The sequence below is a fragment of the Puma concolor genome, chromosome E2 (assembly GCF_028749965.1).
Source record: "Puma concolor isolate L17-30 chromosome E2, mPumCon1.1.hap2, whole genome shotgun sequence".
NCBI classification, from domain to species: Eukaryota; Metazoa; Chordata; class Mammalia; order Carnivora; family Felidae; genus Puma; species Puma concolor.
In genome coordinates this window covers 20,278,344-20,299,520 of record NC_141681.1, presented here as the reverse complement: position 1 = coordinate 20,299,520, position 21,177 = coordinate 20,278,344, and the positions used below count along the sequence as shown (strand labels likewise).

General features: G+C 46.8%; 1 protein-coding gene across 1 annotated transcript; it reads left to right on the top strand.

Annotated features, from left to right (window-relative positions):
* Window positions 1–12,768: 12,768 nt before the first annotated feature.
* On the top strand, window positions 12,769–20,659 carry CMTM3 (CKLF like MARVEL transmembrane domain containing 3). Its single transcript, XM_086689275.1, has 5 exons — window positions 12,769–13,022; window positions 16,032–16,187; window positions 17,198–17,293; window positions 17,698–17,818; window positions 19,328–20,659. The coding sequence occupies exons 1-5, from the start codon at window positions 12,864–12,866 to the stop codon at window positions 19,354–19,356; spliced, it is 561 nt and encodes a 186-aa protein (XP_086545401.1). The 5' UTR covers window positions 12,769–12,863; the 3' UTR covers window positions 19,357–20,659.
* Window positions 20,660–21,177: the final 518 nt, after the last annotated feature.

The window sequence follows — 21,177 nt, the reverse complement described above, 5'->3', positions numbered from 1 at the left end:
TCCACCATTCCAGTCATTACTCCCTCTGTAGCCCCCACAGCACCCCCTGCAGGCCAGGCAGGGTGAGGCAACCCTGCTGAAAGTGGGAGCAACTACAGGGAGTTACATTGTAAAGAAAAACTCAAAAATGCACCCTATCCTGCCATGTGACCCCAAATTCCTCTCCTAGGTATTGAGCCAGGAGGAATGGTATATTAGAATTTTCATAGTAGCCAAAAGGCAAAAAAGAGCCTACAGGTTCAAAAGGAGATAAACCCAACTGTGCTCCGTTCATAAGATAGAAATCTACTCAGCAATAAAAAAGGATAGTAATACAACACGGTAATAATGATAAAAATAAAAGATTCATAATGACTCTCACATATTGAGTGAAAGAAGGCAGACTCAAAAGACATATCCTATGATTCATTTCTATGAAGCTCAAGGACAGGGAAAAATACAGCGGTTGCCTCAGGAGGTGAAGTTTGGGGACTGATTATAAAGGGGCACGAGGAGGGGGAGCCTGGGTAGCTCAGTCAGTTAAGCATCCGACTTTGGCCCAGGTCATGATCTCGCAGTTGGTGGGTTCAAGCCCTGCATCTGGCTCTGTGCTGACAGCACAGAGCCTGCTTCAGATTCTGTCTCTCTCTCTCTGCCCCTCCTCTGCTCACACTCGAGCTCTCTCAAAATAAATAAACTTTAAAAAAAAGGGGGGGGCATGAGGGCATGAGAAAGTTCTTTATTTTCATTAGGGAGGTGGTCACATAGGTATATACATGTGTCAAAACATTCAACTATATACATAAAGCCTGTGTATTTCATAGTATGTAAATTTTATCTAAAAATGTAAGTGAAACATGACTGTGTTCAGAATCTAACGGAAAAGGGTAGACCGTGCTGAACTCCTTTGTGTGGCCATTCCTCTCAATCCCTGGAGGCGGCTCTCTGAAGCAGGCAGAGGTTTTCCATGTCCAGACGGAGAAGGCGTGCAGTGGGGCGGAGCGTGACTTGATGCAGCCACCTGTCATACTGAGGAGAACCTGGGACAGGGTTGTGGTCACCACAGACTTCAGGAAGATGCCTCTTTGGACCAAAACTACATCAGGTGAGTATCTTCCAGGAGTAAGGAATGACCTGGGGCATATCACCCATGGAAATGGCCAAAATGCAAATTCGGAAAAATCCTAACTACAGGGTAAAGATACCATGTCCTTAAAACAAGGGACTGTAAAGACGACAATAAGCTAACAACAGTTCTTGGGAGGCGGGAGGAAGTAGATTATGAGAAAGATTTTAAAATTTAACAGAAGGGTTGAATAATAGAACAGACAGGGGCATCTGGGTGTGCTGGGTGTGGAGGCTCCTTAAGATTCTCTCTCTCCCTTTCTCTGTGCCCCTCCCCTGCTGGTATACTCTCTCTAAAAAAAAAAAAAAAAAAAAAAAAGACTAGCAAAAGAAAACAACAGAGATTAGAGTACAGATAAATAAAACATAGAGTAGAAAAATAATAGAATCAAGAAATCAAAAAGTTGGTTCTTTGAAAATATCAACAAAAAAAAGATCAACAAATCTTTAGGTAGTGATGAAGAAAAAAAGGGAGAGAACACATAACAAAAACCAGAATTGAAAGTGCAGACATTACTAATGATGATAGAAAAATAAAAACGAATACAAGATTATAACAATTGTATGCCAACAAACTAGATGAAATGGACAAACTAGAAACATACAAATTACCTAAAGTGATTCAAGAAGAAATAGAAAATCTCAACAGATCTACAAAAGATCAAAATAGTAACCAAAAACCTCCCAAGGAAGTCCAGTACCAGATAGTTTCACTGGTGAATCCTACCAAACATTTATTTATTTTTAACTTATACTTTTTAAAGTTTTTTTGAGAGAGTATACAAGTGGGGGAGGGACAGAGAGAGAAGGAGAGAATCCCACTGATGGTGTAGAGCCTGATACGGGGCTCAAACTCACGAACTGTGAGATCATGACCTGAGCCAAAGTCAGATGCTTAAGTGACTGAGCCACCAGACACCCCTCTACCAAACACTTAAAGCAGAATGAATACCAACCCTTCGTAAACTCTTCCAAAAACCAGAAGACAAGGGAACACTTCCTAAGTCATTATATGGGGCCAGAATTACCCCAATGACAAAGCTAGATGAAGACATCACAAGAAAACTATATACCAACATTCGTTGACTGTAGATGTAAAAATCCTCGACAAAATATTAGCAAACCAACTCTAACAACATATTAAAATTATTATATACTATGACCAAGTGGTATTTACCCCAGAATAGTACTGCAAAGTTTTTGAAAACTGAACTGCCACTGGAGTCACAGTCCAATGGTAGGTAGGATATTGTGGCCTGAATCTAACCAGTTGATTGCCTGCTTAAAAAAAACAAACAACAACAACTAAAAACCAATGCTCTCTATAGGAATTAAGTAAATCCAGAGTTCATAGCATAATATTCAAAATGTCCAAAATACAATAATTACTTGACATATTAAGAGACGGAAAAATCTGGGGCACCTGGGTGGCTCAGCTGGTTAAGCATTCAACTCTTGATTTCAGCTCAGGTCATGATCTTGTGGTTCATGGTATCAAGCCCCATGTTGGGCTCTGTGCTGAATAGCACAGGATCTGCTTGGGATTCTCTCTCTCCCTTGCTCTCTGCCCCTCCCCCACTCATATGTGCTCTCTCTCTCTCAAACATTTAAAAAAAATGTTAAAAGAAACAGAAAAATCTCAAAATTTCATGAGAGAAAAGACAATGAATAAACAACCCTAAATATAACAACAAATGTTAGATGATTAGACAGAAACTTTAAAGAGAATATTATAGCCATGCTCTAAGAATAAGTGAAATAATTGGAATGACAGAAAGTCTCAGTGGAGAAATAGAAAATATTTTTAAAAATCAGATGGAAATTTTAGAACTGAATACAATAACCAAAATAAAAAATCTCACTGGATGTGCTTAATAACAGAATGGAAATGACAGAACAAGGAGTTCGTGAACTTGAAGACAAATCAAAAGAAATTATCCAGTCTCAAAAGACATGAATAGATACTTTTCCAAAGAAGACATCCAAATGGCCAACAGACATATGAAAAGATGCTCAACATCATTCATCCTCAGGGAAATACAAGTCAAAACCACAATGAGATACCACCTCACACCTGTCAGAATGGCTAAAATTACAACTCATGAAACAACAGATGTTGGCAAGGATGTGGAGAAACAGGAACCCCTTTGCAAGGAATGCAAACTGGTGCAGCCACTCCGGAAAACAGTATGGTGGTTCCTCAAAAAATTAAAAATAGAACTGTTCTATGACCCAGCAATTGTACTACTAGGTATTTACCCAAAGGATACAAAAATGCTGATTCATAGGGGCACATGCACCCCAATGTTTACAGCAGCACTATCAACAACAGCCAAATTATGGAAAGAGCCCAAATGTCCATCAACTGATAAATGGATAAAGACGATGTGGTGTATATATATACAATGGAATACTACTCAGTGATCAAAAAGAATGAAATCTTGCCATTTGCAATGACATGGATGGAAGTAGAGTATACTATGCTAAGCAAAATAAGTCAGAGAAAGACAAATATATGATTTCATTCATAGGTGGAATTTAGGAAACAAAACAGATGAACACAGGGGAAGGGAAGGAAAATAAGATAAAAACAGAGAGAGAGGCAAACCATAACAGACTCTTAGATACAGAGAACAAACTCAGGGTTGCTAGAGGGAGATGGGTGGGGGGATAGGCTAAATGAGTGATGAGCATTAAGGAGGGCACTTGTAGGGATGAGCACTGGGTGTTATATGTACGTGATGAATCACTGGTTCCTACTCCTGAAACCAACACTACACTATATGTTAATTAACTTGAATTTAAATAAATTGTTTAAATATAAATGTTTAAATAAAGTAAATTTAAAAAGTATCCAATTTCAACAAAAAAAGAGTAATAAGATTGAAAGAAGAAGAAGAAGAAGAAGAAGAAGAAGAAGAAGAACAGAGACTCCAGAACTTTAGAGACAATACCAAAAGAATACTTGTATCACTGGATTCCCACAAAGTATGGAGTGAGAGTGTGGCACAAAAACTTCTTGAAGAAATGATGGCCGACAACTTCCTCAAATAAGCAAAAGACACAAATTTACAGATTCAAGAAATTCAGTAAATTTCTAACAGAAGAAGCAAAGAAATCATACTCGGGTACATCCTAATCAAATTTCTCAACACTGAAGATGAAGAAAAAAATATTGAGAGCACCTAGAGGAAAATGATGCAACAATTTGAATAACTGAGGATTTGCCATCAGAGACCATGGAGCCCAGAAAGAAGTAGCACAATTTTCAAGTGTTAAAGGAAAATAACCATCAAACCAGAATGCTTTATCCAGTGAAAATACCCTTCTTTCATCAATGAAGGTAAAAAAAAAAAGAAGACATTCTCAAAAAAAGGAAGACTAAAAGAACACATTGCCAGTAGATCTGCTCTGAAAGAAGCGCCAAAGGAAGTTCTTTAGACAGTAGGGAAATTATACCGGAAGGAAACATGGCACTTAAAAGATAAAGAATGAGCAACAAAAATAGTAAATATCTTAAAAATTAAAAACAGAACTACCATATGATCCAGCAATCCCACTCCTGGATATATGTCCAAAGAAAACAAAATTATGTTGAAGAGATATCTGCACCCCCCTGTTTATTACAGCATTATTTATACATGGAAACAATCTAAGAGTCCATCAATGGATAAATGGATAAAGAAAATATGGCATATATATATATATATATACACATATATATACATATATATCATATATATGTATATACACATACACACACAACGGAATATTATTCAGCCTTTAAAAAGAAGGAAAACCTGCCATTTGTGGCAAGATAGAGGACACTTTGCTAAGTGAAATAAATTAGAAAAAGACAAATACTGATCTCACTTATATGCAGAATTTAAAACAAGAAAAAAGAAAAAAATGAAACTCAGAAAATGAGATCAGATTTGTGGTCACCAAAGACAAGTGATGGAGGGAGAGAGAATTAGATGAAGGCAGTCAAAAGGTACAAACTTCCAGTTATAAGAGACGTAAGTATTAAAGATGTAATGTGCAACATAACTATAGTTAATATCGCTGTATGCCATATTTGAAAGTTGATAAGAGGGGCGCCTGGGTGGCGCAGTCGGTTAAGCGTCCGACTTCAGCCAGGTCACGATCTCGCGGTCCGTGAGTTCGAGCCCCGCGTCAGGCTCTGGGCTGATGGCTCGGAGCCTGGAGCCTGTTTCCGATTCTGTGTCTCCCTCTCTCTCTGCCCCTCCCCCATTCATGCTCTGTCTCTCTCTGTCCCAAAAATAAAAAATAAACGTTGAAAAAAAAAATTTGAAAGTTGATAAGAGACTAAATCCTGAAAGTTCTCATCACAGGTTAAAAAACACTTTTCTCTTTTTTTGTATCTATATTTGATGATGGATGTTAACTAAACTTATTGTGTTAGTCACTTAACCATACACATACATCAACTTCTTATGCTGTGCATTTTAAACTTATATGTCAATTATTATTGTATATCAGTTCTATATCAATATAAAACTGGTAAAAAAAATAGTAAATATCTGGACAAATAGAATATTCTTCTCAAGTTCTTTAAAATATGTTTGATGTTTGAAAGCAAAAATCTTCTTTTTTAAATGTCTTAATGTTTATTTATTTTTGAGAGAGAGACAGACAGACAGAGTGTAAGCAGGGGAGGGGCAGAGAGAGAGAGGGAGACACAGAATCCAAAGCAGGCTCCAGGCTCTGAGCTGTCAGCACAGAGGCCAACACAGGGCTTGAACCCATGAACCGTGAGATCATGACATGAGCCAAAGTCGGATGCTTAACCAACTGGGCCACCCAAGAAACCCCACAAGCAAAAATCTTAACATCATCTGATGGGATTTCCAGTATAGGTACATGTAATACATGCGACAGCCACAACATAAAGAGGGGAGGTTAAAATGACATATATGATGTTCAAGTTTCTGCATTGCATTTGAAGTGGTAAAATATTAATTCTAAACAGACTGTGAAAAGTTAAGCATGTGTATATTAATCCCTATAGAAAACACTAAGAAACAGTACAAAGAGAGTAAAAAGCTCAATAGATGTAGTAAGAGAAGACTAAAAAATATTTAATCCAAAAGAAGGCAAGAAAGAATGGACAAATAAAGAAGGAACAAACAAAACAAAATTGTAGACCTAAATCCAAATATAAATAATTACATTAAATATAGATGGTCTAAACATACCAATTAAAATAGATGGTCAGATAAAATTTTTTAAAGACTCAATCATATGCCATCTACAGGAACCTCTACTTTTTTTAAGTTCTTATTTATTTATTTTTGAGACAGGCAGGTAGGGGCAGAGAGAGGGAGTGAGAGAATCCCAAGCAGGCTCCAGGCTGTCGGTGCAGAGTCCGACATGGTGCTTGAACTCACAAACTGTGGGATCCTGACCTAAACTGAAATCAAGAGTCAGACACTTAATCGACTGACCACCCAGGTGCCCCAGGAAACTCATTTTAAACATAATGGTATAGGTAGATTAAAAATAAAAGAATGGAAAATAGATACTGCATTTGAACACCAATCAAAAGAAAACTGTAATGGTTGTACTCACGTCATACAAAGCAAAAAGCAAAAAAACAAAATCACCAGGGATAAAAGAGACACTACATAAGGATAAAATGATAAATCCACTTTATGAAAATACAACAATCCTAAATCTTCCTAATAACAGAGCCTCAAAATGCATAAAGCAAAAACTGAAAGAAGTGAACAAAAACATGGACAAATCCACACATATTGTTGAGGATGTCAACTTTTCTCTCCCAGTAATTGATAGAACAAGTACACAGGAAACCAGCAAGGATCCAGAAAAACTAAATACCACAAATCAACTGGATCTAAATGACATTTATAGATCACTTCACTCAATAATACATTCTTGTCAAGTGTACAGCAAAGCATTCACCAAGATGGTCCATATCCTGAATTATAAGACAAATCTCCATAAACTTAAAAGAATTAAAATCATACAGAGTATATTCTCTGGCATAATGGAATTAATGGAAATTAAACTGGAAATCAATAACAGAAAGATGACTAGAAAATCTCCAAATGTTTAAAAATTGAACAATATACCACCAAATAATCTGCAGTTCAAAGATAACGTCTTGGGAAAAATTAGAAAATATTTTGAAGTGAACAAAAATGAAAATACAACATATCAAAGTTGGTAACATAAAACAAAAGTAGTAGAGAGATAGTTTTAGCATTAAATGGTTCTATGAGAAAAGCAGAGACAAGATATACAAATGCCAACAAAAAGAAAGTAGGTGTGGTGAAATTAATATTAAATGAAATAGAATTAAAAGCTAAAAGCATTCACTAGGGAAAACAGAGATATCAAAATGATAGTTAATAAATAAATGCCAGGTACTATTCTAAGATATTTTTATGTATTATCTCATTTAATCCTTATAATAATCATATGACTGGGGTGCCTGGATGGTTCAGTCGGTTCAGTGTCCCAGCTCTTGATTTAGGCACAGGTCATGATCCCAGGATTGTGGGATCCAGCTCTGCATCAGGCTCCGTGCTGAGCATGGAGTCTGCCTCAGATTCTTTCTCTGCCCCTCTGCCCTGTTCACACACACACTCCTGCTCTCTGTCTAAATAAATAAATATATATATAAATAAATCTAAATTGTATACATAAATTATAATACATAAATTAATAATTTATAAATTTTAAATTATAGATAAATTTATATATACATAAACATTTTTTAATAGTAATCATACGACTTAAGTAATGTCACTATCACCATTTTGTGAATGGAGAAACTGAGGACAGAGAAGAAAGTCATACAACCGGGATTTAAACACTTGGCTTATGCTCTTAATTGCTATCCTACTGAACAAAACATATGTTAACCCCTGTTCATCCAACATTATAACTTAAAAACAAAAACAAGAAAACATTAGAAATCCAAAGAAAAGTAATACATGGAAAACTTTAGTGAGGAGCTTTAATATATCTGTTTCAGTAAATCAATACATCAAGCAAAAGAAAGGTAAGTATACAGAGAGTTTCAATTACATCATTAAAAAGATACATAGTAGATACATAGGTAAGTTTTGTACCCAACTAGGAGAGAGTATTCAATCTTTTTAAACACACATGGAACATTTACCAAACTTGACTATCAGGACACAAAATCTCAACAAGTTCCAAAAAAGGAGAACATATAGACCTATTCTCTAAATAAAATACATAATAAAATTAGATATTCACCAGAAAAGTCTCACATTTCTCTAACTAAAAACTTTAAAATACCCTTTTAAATTATTCTTGGACAGGGGCGCCTGGGTGGCGCAGTCGGTTAAGCGTCCGACTTCAGCTAGGTCACGATCTCGCGGTCCGTGAGTTCGAGCCCCGCGTCGGGCTCTGGGCTGATGGCTCAGAGCCTGGAGCCTGTTTCCGATTCTGTGTCTCCCTCTCTCTCTGCCCCTCCCCCGTTCATGTTCTGTCTCTCTCTGTCCCAAAAATAAATAAAAAGTTGAAAAAAAAATTTTTTAAATTATTCTTGGATTAAAGAGGAAATTAAAATGAAACCTACAAGCTAATTAGAAGTGAATAAAAATTAGAGCAATATTTTGGGGATGTGTCCTAAGTGGTCCTCAAAGAAAGATTTATAGCTTTAAATGCCTTCATTAGGAAAAAAGAAAGATCTAAATAAAGCACAACACAACACACAAGAAATAAAATATAATGAAATAAAAACTAGCGGTCAATTCTATTAATGAAAATAAAGGCAAAAATCCCAAATAAAATACTAGCAAAATGAATCCAGAGGTTTATCAAAAGAGCAAAACACTACAGGTATTAAAGGTACATCCCACAAATGTAAGGATGGTGAGTCAGGAAAACTGCTCTTGGAGCACTTGGGTGGCTCAGTCGGTTAAGCGTCCCACTCTTGATTTTGGCTCAGGCCATGATCTCAGAGTCACGAGATCAAGCCCACCGTCAGGCTCCGTGCTAGGCACGGAGCCTGCTTGAGATTTCCCTCCCTCTCCTTTTGCCCCTCCCCACTAACACTCCTCCCCACCACCACCCCTCCCCCCTCCTGCACACTCACACAGGGCCTGCTCGAGTGCTCTCATCTCTCTCAAAAAATGAAAATTAAAAAAAAATTGAGAAAAAAGAAAAAACTGCTATTATCAGTCATCACATTCCTAGATTAAAGGGAAAAAACACCAGGTTCTAGAAGGAAAAATCTGTATGGCAAAAGTGCCAAGTAAAAGGCAAATGACAAACCAGGAAAAACTATTCATAACTCACATTTCAGAAAAAGGAAATCTCCTTTTATAATCTCCTGAATATAGGCGTTCTTATGCATCAATTTTTTTAAACAGACAATTAATAGAAAAACATACAAAGGATGTGAAAAGCAGTTCTCGAAAAGCAAAAGCAACTGGCTGTTACATATGCAAAAACAAAACAAAACAAAAAAAACCCTTGATCCACTCATAACTAGAGAAATGCAAATCAACACTGCCCAGGGGGTTTTGTTTCTAAATACCATTCTCCAATAAAAGAACCTGAGTTTCCTGAAGGAACCCTGACTCTAGGGCTGAAATGGGGAGAATACAATATGACCCTGAAGCACTTTATAGAGTCAGAAAATAAGCAAATGAGGGAAAAAAGATGAGGGATGGGTACACAGGAACCCACCTGAAGGAGCTAATAAAGGCCAAAGATGAAACAATTTAACCAACAAAATTAAGCATGATAGTATTTAATTATAACCCAAAGACTAAAATAAATCAGTGTAGGAGAACAGAAAATATTGCTTACACAGGAATGTAAAAGGAATAGAGAGAGCCACCCTCCTTCATTCCAGAGCAGACATTTCCTGCTGCCATCCCATGTGATAGGTTCTGAGCTGGGCTATATGACTGGATCCCATGGAGCTCACAGCCCATGGTGGGAGGCACAGTGGTCACACGCATCCAGTCACCTCAAGCAGGGGCACCCCTTGGGTTCTACTTGCCCTCTCCCTGGACTCTCTCAGCCACCCGGGTGAGTCGCCACATTTTATGTGAGTATGAGTTCCCTTTCAGTAAAGTGAGATCTGAATTACATGACATAAAATGCAACCATTTTAAGTGCATTTGATATGCTTTGACGAGTGTATGTTCCTGTGTAGTCACCACCCTAGTCAAATTAAAAAACACTTCCAGCACTCCAGAAAGCTTCCTCCTGCCCCTACTGATGTGACTTCCGTCACAACAGCTTAGTTTCACCTGTTCTAGAAATTCATAAAAATGTAGTCATGCAATATGTCCCTTTTGAGCCTGGCTTCCTTCATTCAACATAGTATCTGCAAAATGCGTCTATATTGTTGCATTTGTCAATGATTTCTTCCTTCTGGGGCGCTTGGGTGGCTCAGTCACTTTAGAGTCTCTTACTAGTTTTAGCATAGGTCATGATCTGGAGGCTTCGTGGGTTTGAACACTGCATTAGGCTCCTGGCTGGCAGCTGACTCCTCGTGGGCAGCACTGAGCCTGCTTGAGATTCTTGCTCTCTCCCTCCCTCTCTGCCCCTCTGCTGTCTCTGTCTCTCTCCAAATAAATAAATATTTTTAAAAAATGATTTATTCTTTTTTCTCGCTGAGAAGTATTCCAGTGTATGCATACCCCACAGTTTATTCTCTCTGCTATAATGAACCACCAGGCGGTGTGCAGTTTGAGCTACGAAAAAGACAGCTGCTGTGAACATTCACGTCCAAGCCTTTGCACTGACGTTGGGTAAATACCTACAAGTAAAATGCCTGAGTCATACGGTTGGCCTCTGTTTAACATTTTAGGAAACTGTCAAACTGTCTTCCGACGTGGAGGTAATCGTTTCCACCCCCATCAGGGGTGTAGGAGAGTTCCAGCTGCTCCACGTTGCCTCCCCAGCACTGCAATAGTAGCATCCCCTTTTACGAAGCCATTTTAATAGGTATAAAATTGTATCTCATTGTGGCTTTAATTTGCCTTCCTAGACGTCTGATGATATTGAATATCTTTTCCTGTGCTTACTGGACATCGTATATCTTTGTTGGATTATCTGTTCAAAACTTTGGCCCATTTAAGTTATTGGGGTGTTTTCTTCTTAATAATGAGTTACAGTTTTGAACTGTGATTTAATTAACACTGATCGATATCAGGTTGTCCTCTGTTCTAACCTTCACCTGGCCTCTTTCCAGGCAATCTAGAGTAAGATCCAAACACCAGGGCCTGGTTCTCCACAATCTGTCTCCTCCTCCTGGCCCTTTGTTAGTTCTTTCTTCTACACAGGCTCCTGGCAACCCTCTGAATCAGCCATAACCAGCCAGACATCTATTACCAGGAATTATTTTATTCAGGGATCTGTGGACACATTTAGTTCACTCACTCCCCGCAGATAAGTTGAGGCTCCCTTGCATCCTGCAAATGAAATCTTTCTAGCACTGCTGTTTAATAAATAAATGAGCAAATGAATACCTCTTACCTGGTGGGAGAGATCAGCAAAGTCTTCTTTGAGGAAGTGAAACCACAGTATGACCACAGAATAAAAAAGAGTTCATCACATAACAAGATGGAGAAGAGCATTCCAGGTAGCAGGGTCAGCATGTACAAAGGCCCCGTGGTAGGAGGGAGCATGGCTTGTTCAAGAAACTGTAAGAAAGTCTGTGAGTGGGAGAGACAAGGAGCAGAGGACAGCAAGAGATTATGGTTTTAGGCTCTTTACCAAGACTCTGAGCAAGATGGGAAACTCCCAAGATTTGGGGGGTAAGGGAAATGGAGGTGATCCTGATTGAAGATTTAAGCATCCTTCTGGCTGCCAAGGAAGGAAGCAGAGAGGCCTCTTAAAGACACCCTCCTAGGAGTCCAGGGAGGAGGCAGGAGTACTCTGGGACGTCGTCGAGGCCTTGGTGGCGGTGAGAAGTGAACAGAAACAAAGCTTTAGAAGATGAAGATGTGCAGGCCTGGTCACGGACTGATGGTGACGGTGAGGGAGAACGAGGACAGCCCCAGGCTCAGATCTTGGGGTGGAAGGATGGATGGCAGTGCCCTTCACTGGGGCTCAGGCGCCATCTGGGTGTCCTCCAGGGATGAACGGGGAGAGGGAGCAGAGGGCAGGCCAGGACAGCCAATGCAGAGGCCCAGGAGATGGGCTGGCCAGGGACGGGAGGGCAGGCTAGGGGAGAAAGAGAGAGTGAGGTCGGGGAGCTGACAGCGCGATTAAAGCGCCGCAGGGGGACCAGACAGAGGTCTTGCAGTTTGGGCGCTTCAGTTTCTGGGTCCCGGACACAAGCAGTGACGCGGGCAGGAAGCTAGACGACGCAGCGCGAGTACACAGCCCGAAGCAGGGAATGGAATCCCCGACGGGGTGTTCAGGGACGGCAATTAAGAAGGTCTCGCGGGTGAGGGGAGAGTGCGGGCGTCTAAGGAGGCCCCAGCCCAGCACCAAGAACCGCAGAACGGGCAGCCGGGAGCCAAGAGAAGTAGGAGAGGAGGGGGGGGCGGAGCGGAAGGGAGCGGGACGGCGGGGGAGCGGGAGACTGAGAGGACGGGAGGAGGGGGCAGAGCAGGAGGGGAGGGGAGGGGCGGGGCGGGGGCGGGGCGGCGGGGGGATGCTCCCCCGCTCTCGGGTCTCGCCTTTTTCTCCTTCCGCACTGTCTGGGTTTCCGCTTCCCTCCCGGGCGCGGGGTGAGGGAGCGGGGCCGCGCCTCGGTCCCGGCCGCCGCCGCCATGTGGCCCCCAGACCAGGAACCCGACCCGGACCCCGACCCGGCCCCGGCGCGCGCCGGACGCTCCCCGCCGGGCGCGGCGATGCCCGGGCTCCGCGCCCTCCTGCCGGCGCGCGCCTACCTCTGCTCGCTCAAAGGCCGCCTCCTGCTGGCAGAGTCGGTGAGTGCGACGCGGGGCCGGGGCTGGGGCCCGGGTCCGCGGAGGCGCCGTCGAGACTCCCGGCCCCGCCAACCCCTCGGAGCCGAGGAAGGCGGGCGGATCTGGGTGCATTCCCCAGGCGTCGGGTGGCGCTGACCCTCAGCGCGCGAGACCGAGGCGAGATGGGGTCTGAATCCAGGCCCTCCCGGCTCCCTAAACCAACATGGGGGACCCGTTGAGAAGCCTGGGGCCGGGTCCCGTCCACGCGACGGCCGGGCCACTGGAAACCCAACCCAGCTCTGTGTGACTCCGGGCGCCCCCGCTCTCGCTGGTCCCCCGAGACGGGTTGCGTCCCTGCATCTTCTGGCCTCCGTCGCGGGCGCTCCGCTCCGCAAACCCTCCTGCCATCCCTGGCTGCGCCCCGGGAGGAACTGGGCCCCTTCGGCGCTTCACGACGCTCGGGTGGGGGGCCAGGGTCAGTTCTCTGCGCTCTTGCCCGCTTTCATGGGCGCAGGGAGGGCCGGCCGGGCCTCGAGCTGCGGGGCAGAGGCCAGAGTGGACTCCTGCCAGCTGAGACGGGGAACAGCGGGTAGTGGGGAAGGGGACCCCCGGGACTGGGTGAGGCTAAGGCTCGCAGGCAGACCCCTCCCCCCGGGTGCACGGGGCCGGGGCGGGAACCCAGCGGGGTGACTTCATCCTCCTCCTCCCCTCCCTCGCTCGGATCCAGCCGCCCCGCCCCCTCCGAGTCCTTCCTCCTTTTCGCAACCCCCACCCCTGCCCGTCAGGCCTTTGTCTTCGGGACACTCCGAAAACTCCGGCGCAGTCAAGTGTGTGGGGTGGGGGGTTGGTGCTGTCCTCCGTGCAGTACCGGGGAGGAAGAGGCCGGGCACAGCGAAGGCGAAGTAGGGAGGAGCTCTTGTACCTTAGATTTCCCAGCAGTTTGACAGCCCCTATCCTTACTCCCACTTTGCAGACAAGAAAGCTGAGGCCAGCGCATAGGGGATTTGACAGGTGGGTCACTTGAGGGCTGGGTGACACCAAGGATGGGAGTGGAGATCAGAGGAAGGAGGCTTCTGCCCCCACACTTCTTCCTACTGCCCGGGGCAGATATCCCCGGCCCACGTCGCAGTCACTTGACTCAGCAAGCAGGAGGCAGACTTTGAGCGGACAGATGCCAGTTCAGCCCTGGGAATTGATGGGAACCTCTTTTGCAGAGAAGCCTTTAATCCACAGGCGACTGAGGGGCCCCAATCCCAACCCACTCAGCCCACCATGTCATAGAGGAAGCCCTTGGCACATAGCTGGGTGTCAGGAATCCAGACCTAGGAAGATAAAGAAGTGGGGAGGAAGGGTTAGGGGTGATCACTGAAGACACAGGGGAGCCATTCTGGTCCCTCTTGGCTCCCTCTGGTCACCTCCGGCTGCCTCCAGGCCCCAGCAAGTAGGGAGACTGACATGGACGGGAAAGGCAAGGAAGTAGCCACCAGGAATTAGGGAATGAGGAAACAAGAATGGAGAGGGGATCCCCAAAATCTGGCTTTGGGGGCGGTGGACAGGAAGGGGAGAGACACAGCCCTCTCTTGAGGAAGTACAGCTGAGGACAGAATTTGGTCGGGGTCCCATGGACTTGCTTTCCTGGGAGAACTCTCTCTATGCCTTTATTTCCCATCTGTTCCACTTGAACTTAGCTACTTCCATGGCCATGTTCAGGGCTGACTTGTGCCCTGGGGACTCCCCGGGATCTCTTCATTTGTCTGAAGTGCATTTGTCTGAAGCAGCCACAGTGTTTCCTGTGTGGCATCTGGGTGTCCCTCCAGGGCCCCTAGGCCCCACTCCAAGCTACTCAACCATGGGCATGCTGAGCCCAGCCCAGCCATAGTGACAGAAACCAGGACAGATAAAGGCCAGCAACCGTGGGGCAAGAACTACAGCTGTGTGGTCAGCCAGCCCTGGGTTCAAATTCTGGTGCCTTTTTTATTGCATGACACTGAGCAAACGTCACTTCACCTGTCTGCATCTGTTTTCTCATCTGTAAAGTGGGCTGTGAGCAAGCACCTGTGCATAGGTGGTTGTGAACATCCCACAGACCTCAGCGGGCACTGGCCTGGGGAACAACAGCCCCGTCAGTCAGCGTGGTCTGCCCTGCAGCGCACCACATGGTCTGCAGAACTAGCTAGGGGCCTCCGCATCTTCCCGCATCAGTTCCCACCCACAGCACATGTGGAGGGCTGCGGAGAACTCCAATTCTTACTCCTTAATGCAGTGTGCCCTTTTCACAAAGGCTGGAGGGGTGATGCAGCAGGGCCTCAAGTGTCAGGGTCAACACTCCCTCCTGGATGTTTTTTTCTTCTTATGAAAATTTGCAAATCTCTAAAAAACCCGAACGGTTTTACTGTTAGTGCCCATATACCCACCGCCATGCTTGCTTTATCACATATCTTACCCATTTACCTGTCCACCAAGCGAATTTAGTTTTTGATGCAAAGTAAAAATATACTTTGCCCGCATCAGTACATTTTACCTCTGAACACTTCAGCATGCATATCATTAACTAAAGCTCCAGATTTATATATTTTTTCAGCTAACATTTACATTTTGGGGAGTTGGGGGTAATTTTTTGAAACTGGTTCCTGCTTAGTGACTGCTTAGGTTTGATTTGCCCTGTTGGACGCCATCTGAGCTGGGTGCCCTGTTGGGTGGTTTCTGCCTTAGAGCCCGCTGGGGTGGGGGTGGGGTGAGCAGCTGTAGGAGGCAGCCTGGCCGGGTGGGGGTGGGGAGTGCTGGCGCTGGACACACATGAGAAGCTGGGGCTTCCTGACTGGGTCCTGGCAGGGAGCTGATGAAGGGTCCAGACGCAGAGCCATGCCCAGGGGCTTAGGGGGCAGCGCGGGTGTGGGCCAGCGCCCCACGACAGGGTTCTAATCCTGGCAGTTGTGTGACTGTGGGCAGGTCACCTCCCCTGTTCCTGACTGCAGAGCACTGGGCCAGGGGTTGTGCAAGGGCACTGACTTTCCCTTGCCTCACCTCCAGGGTCTGTCGTTCATCACCTTTGTCTGCTATGTGGCATCCTCTGCATCCGCCTTCCTCGCGGCACCCCTGCTGGAGTTCCTGCTGGCCCTCTACTTCCTCTTTGCTGATGCCATGCAGCTGAATGACAAGTGGCAGGGATTGTGCTGGCCCATGATGGTGAGGGCTGGGCCCCAGGAGGGAGGGGTTTGGCTGCATTTCGGCCCTCACCTTTCACTGTGCTGGAGGGACTGTTTGCCTTAGGTTGGAGCCAGGCCCCACCACTCAACAGCCGTGTGACCCAGAGCAGGTTGCCTTAACCTCCAGGGCCTCCAGTGCCCCTCCCTGAGGCAGGGAACCTTAGCCGGCATCATGGCCCCTGGCCACCAGGTGGCGCTGGTGTTCCCAGCTGGGCCTGCCGGAAAGAGCCTCTGCCGCAGGAATTCAAGCCATTTCCAAAAGGGCAAGGCAGGTTAACTGAGGGCTTGCGGGGCTTGCCCAGGCCTTAGCCATCTGGCAACTCGTTTTGTCACCTTGGGAGGCCTCAGAGCCCCACCTCAAACCTTGCTGTTTGAAAAGGGGCAGAAAGGCTGCCATTCAACCCTGGTCTCTTGACTTCGTATCCCATATACTTCCTGATGGGCTACAACCTGTGTCCCCATTGTAGAGACAGGGGAGCAGAAACCATGATGCATAAATGGATCTGCCGCAAGTATGTGGCACAGTGAAGCCCAGGGCCAGTTCTCCCCGTTGGAGAGCAAGCAGGGAGCAGATGAGCAGGTTTCCAACTTCCCCTTTCTTAGGGAACAGGGAGACCTGCATGTGGGCCAAGCCGCAGGGCAGGTGCAGCCTGTTGTCCACGGGGCAGTGGATGGCCAGCTGGACCGGGGACAAGGCGGCCTCAGCTGCTCGAAGCCCGCAGGGGCACCTAGGCAGGGGCAGGAATGGGGGTGGGACGAGGACCAGGGAGTGCAAACAGAGAGCCCGAGGATGCCAGATCTGCGGGGCCAGCTGTGTTTCCAGGCTGCCGGGCCCATCATCCCCTGGCCAACAGTGGGTTCCAGCCCCATTCCTGCCACCTGGTGCCCTTCTGAGCCCCTGTCCCCTGCCTGGGCTCCCAGCTGCCCCTCCCCAGTGCTGTCCTCCACTCCTGGGAGGCCAGGGCAGTGACTGTGCCCACCGCTCCCCAGGACTTCCTGCGCTGCGTCACAGCAGCCCTCATCTACTTCGCCATCTCCATCACAGCTGTTGCCAAGTACTCAGACGGGGCTTCCAAAGCAGCTGGGGTGAGTAGCCGCCCTCTCCCTGGAAGGGGTTGTCCAGCAACGCCCCCTTGGGTTCACCCCACCCCAGATGCCCCTTGGACACTCTGTGGCTGGGGCACGGTCTGTCCCAGCTTAGGCCCCTCGGGGCTTCACGTGGATCTCAGCTATTCCAAAGTCCTCTTATTGGAGATTTAATCCACCCTGAGTTTTGAAGGCTATTTGCCCAGCCAAGATAACAGCTCATTTTCCTCCTTGTTGGTACCGGGAGGGGTCTGTGCTTGCCAATCGGAGCTGCTTTTCCAAGCAGATAAAGCCAGGCGGTAGCTTCTCAGGCCGGCCCCCCCCCCCCCCTTTCCCAGGCTCTTGGACCAGGGACTCCCAGCTCCTGATGATGGACTCCATCCACCTTGTGTCCTATCCCACAGGTGTTTGGCTTCTTTGCCACCATCGTGTTTGCAATTGACTTCTATCTGATCTTTAATGATGTGGCCAAATTTCTCAAACAAGGGGACTCCGCAGACGAGAACACAGCTGACAAGGCAGAAGGTGGGTGGCCACCCTGTGGGTTTTTACCTGGGAACGTGCTTTATCACCCCCGGGGACCCTGCTCTCCCTGAGGGATACCCAGCCAGTTTGCGGCTCCAGGAGGAGCATCCCCACAGGCCGAGAGTGTCTTTGCAGCCTGGTTTTCCTGCTCCTTCATGCAGCTGGCTCTCCAGGGACGCTGCCCTTGCAGGAATGGTGAGCTGAGGGCAGGCCTGCCACTCCTCTTCTGTGACACCTTCGCTGATGAGCCCCCGGGGGTAGCCAGTCACTGGGCTGCAGAGCTGCCACCGGCAGGCCCAATGCACCTGCCCACCCCCACCCCAATCTCACCTGCCTGTGGCTCAGGGACCAGAGAACCAAGCTCTCCTCCTTACCTGCAGCACCGAAACAAGCTCAGTCAGGCTTATGAGCCAGCAGAACCCACTCTTCTGCTAAAAATATATGAGGCTCATCTCGTCCCATCCCATACTAAGGCTAAAGCTAGGTTAAATGTTCCTAGATGTTTTCCTTAGGTCTTTGTGACCTGCTTACCAGTTGCCTGCCTGCTATGGATGCTTCTAGACAACCACTCTAGTGGACGAGTAGGAAGTAGCAGTGGAGACATGTGTTTGAATATTTTGTGAGCTTTAAATATTTGAAGGTACATAGTTATATATAGTAATTTTTTTTGCTATAAAATTATTCCTAGCTTATGTGTTAGAATGAATACAGCAAAACCACAAAGTCATGCCAGTCCAGCCCTTGGCACAGGGAGTTAAGGTTTATGGAGGCTCTCTGAGCTTGTCCATGACCCAGGAACAGTATGAGGACTGACTGGGGTTCTAAGGGACAGAGATTGGTCCCTCCCTGAAAATAGCAATTGGCACTGCTGGGGGAGGTGCGGGAGGTTTATGACTTAGGTGCTTTTCCTTCCTGAAGGTTCCAGAAGGCCTCTATAGAGTACTCTTCAGTATTGGGATTCTAGGAACCTTGGAGTTACACCGCATAGATAGGCCCTTAACATTATAAAATGTGTCTGATTACTATATAAAATTAGGATTGGGGCAAGGAGGATGGAAACTATAAGGTGGCTAAAAAGAGGCTTCCTTATTTTCTAGTATATTTTAGTTTCTTGGGCCAGAAAATAGCTGTCCCCACCTTTCCCTGCTGAATTGCAGAGTAGGGTTGGGTTTGGGGTGTAGACATACCTCCCTGACACCCCGAAGTGAGAATAGCCCAGGATGACAGGGGACAGCCTAGAGCAGAGGCATCCGGGCTCCACCCCCTCCACGTGGCCATGCCCTGGAGGTGACAGCAACCGCCTGTCCCAGGTCCCAGGCACGGGTGTTGGGGGGAGGGCGGCCTTCACACCAAGTAGATACCACCATCACAGTCAGCTGCAGGAGGGGCCTGAGTCCAGAGCTCCAGCCAACAGCCAGAAACCCAGCCAATCTCCCCAGAAACAGCTTCCACGCACCGCTGGTCTGGAAGCTCCCACCAAGCATCCTCTTTGCTTTCCTTTCCTTTCAGAAGAGAATTCCGACTCTGACTCTGACTGAAGGCCTACCCTGCCCTGGCAACCCGAGCCTCATGGGCCTTGACTGCTGCACCTTCTGACCAGGAGAGCCGGGACGTGGTCAGGGGACCGTGTGTGTTGGGAGAGAGGCTGTGACCTCAGCAGCAGTGGGAGTTGCTGAGGGAGCCAGCCTCCTCACAGCCCCAAGGTGACGTTCCCAAGCCCAGCATACAAACCGGCACCCCTTGGCTTAGCCCAGTCCAACCGCCCCATACACAGGGGCTTCGTGAATATTCTGCCACTTCTCATTTCTGCCCCGCAGACCTTAAGCCTTGTAACCTCCCTGCCAAAAATCAGCACAGGGGGACAGAGCTGATGGAGCCTTGTTACGGGAGGCATCTCATGCTGCAAAGCTGGCAGGGGGTGGGGGGGGGGGGCAGGTAGATGTAGGGCAGAAACCACCACAAGGCCAACCTGCTGGGCCCCAGGGGGGGTTGTCTGCATTTGCTCACAACAGGCACTTTGTGGAGAATAATCCTTCTAAGATTCTTTTGTTCAAGGAGTACCAGCTGCCTCTTCGTTTCTTTTTGTTTTTGTTCTTAGTGTTTATTTTTGAGAGAGAAAGACAGAGCATGAGCAGGGAAGGGGCCGAGAGAGGGAGGGAGACAGAATCCAAAGCAGGCTCCAGGCTCTGAGCTGTCAGCACAGAGCCCGACGAGGGTCTCAAATTCATGAACCTCGAAATTGTGACCTGAGCCCAAGTCGGACCATTAACCAACTGAACCACCCAGGCGCCCCTGCCTCTTCATTCTTGAAGCAGGGAGAAAACTGACCTTGGCTCTCATCTGGGAGAGAGCGGGTCCGTAACGGGCACCTCACGCCCTCGGAAACCACGTCTTCTCTGGGCAACATGCCAGTTGTAGATTAGCTTACTAGGTCCAAAGGAGCGAGGGTACCTAACAGTGAAGTAACTGACAGCGTCCTGGGTAGCTGGGCGGGCCCAGCCAAACCCTCTTGCCCGCCAGCAGGCAAGAGGCTCCCAGGCACTCAGCATGATGTGTTTCTCGACCCCAGAGCAGGTCTCCTGACCACCTCTCCAGAGGTGAAATGTGCCTTCTGTGTTCGCCTGAGGACCTGTGCAGTGTATGTATGTTCAATAGGATTTTGTAACTGTATGTAATTTTTTTTTTTACACAACAGTAGCTTCTTTAAATGGCCTTTCCTGTGACCCAAGAGGCCTCATGAATGAGCCAGACGTGGACCCATGTCTTGGGCATTTGTAACCTTTGTTCTTCTCTTGCATGTGAAAAAAGCCATAATGGATTAAACCAGACTACCTGCTTGGAGTGTATGTGTTTGAAAACCCCTCACACTCCCCAGAGCATGCGGTCCAGGGTCACGCTTCAGCACAGACTGGGCACGTACACGGTGAGTCCCGACAGCGCCAGGCTTCGATAGCACACGCACATTTGCTCCACACCAGGCACACCTAAGCATCAGACGCCTGTGCTCTCCTCTAGTCTTCACACGATCCTGTTTCACTGTCCAGGAAACTGACAGAAGGTTCAGGAACTTGCCCAAATCATCATGGCCCCTTTGAGGAGGGCCTCTCACTTATCTATCAGGATAACCACCCACGGCACCTCTGAGATAGCCAGAACCTGGGCCTCTCGTGGTTTGGAAACTGGTCGCACGAGGGACCCCACACTTGGAGACTGGGAGAGCGCCGGGTCGGCATTTGGCCCAGGTATCCTGCCCCAGCTTTGACACACGTTCTGAAAATACATCCGAAAGCTGATGTGCAGAAACCGAGAGGGGTACACGGTGGGACCTTGCCTGCCCAGCTCAGCCAGCCAGGCTGCCT

Bases quoted from the DNA above. Each gene is read 5' to 3' on its own strand.
- CMTM3 (XM_086689275.1), top strand. From the start codon at position 12,864: ATGTGGCCCCCAGACCAGGAACCCGACCCGGACCCCGACCCGGCCCCG. The intron at 13,023-16,031 runs GTGAGTGCGACG...CCTCACCTCCAG, and splicing joins GCCTCCTGCTGGCAGAGTCG to GGTCTGTCGTTCATCACCTT. The intron at 17,819-19,327 runs GTGGGTGGCCAC...CTTTCCTTTCAG, and splicing joins CACAGCTGACAAGGCAGAAG to AAGAGAATTCCGACTCTGAC.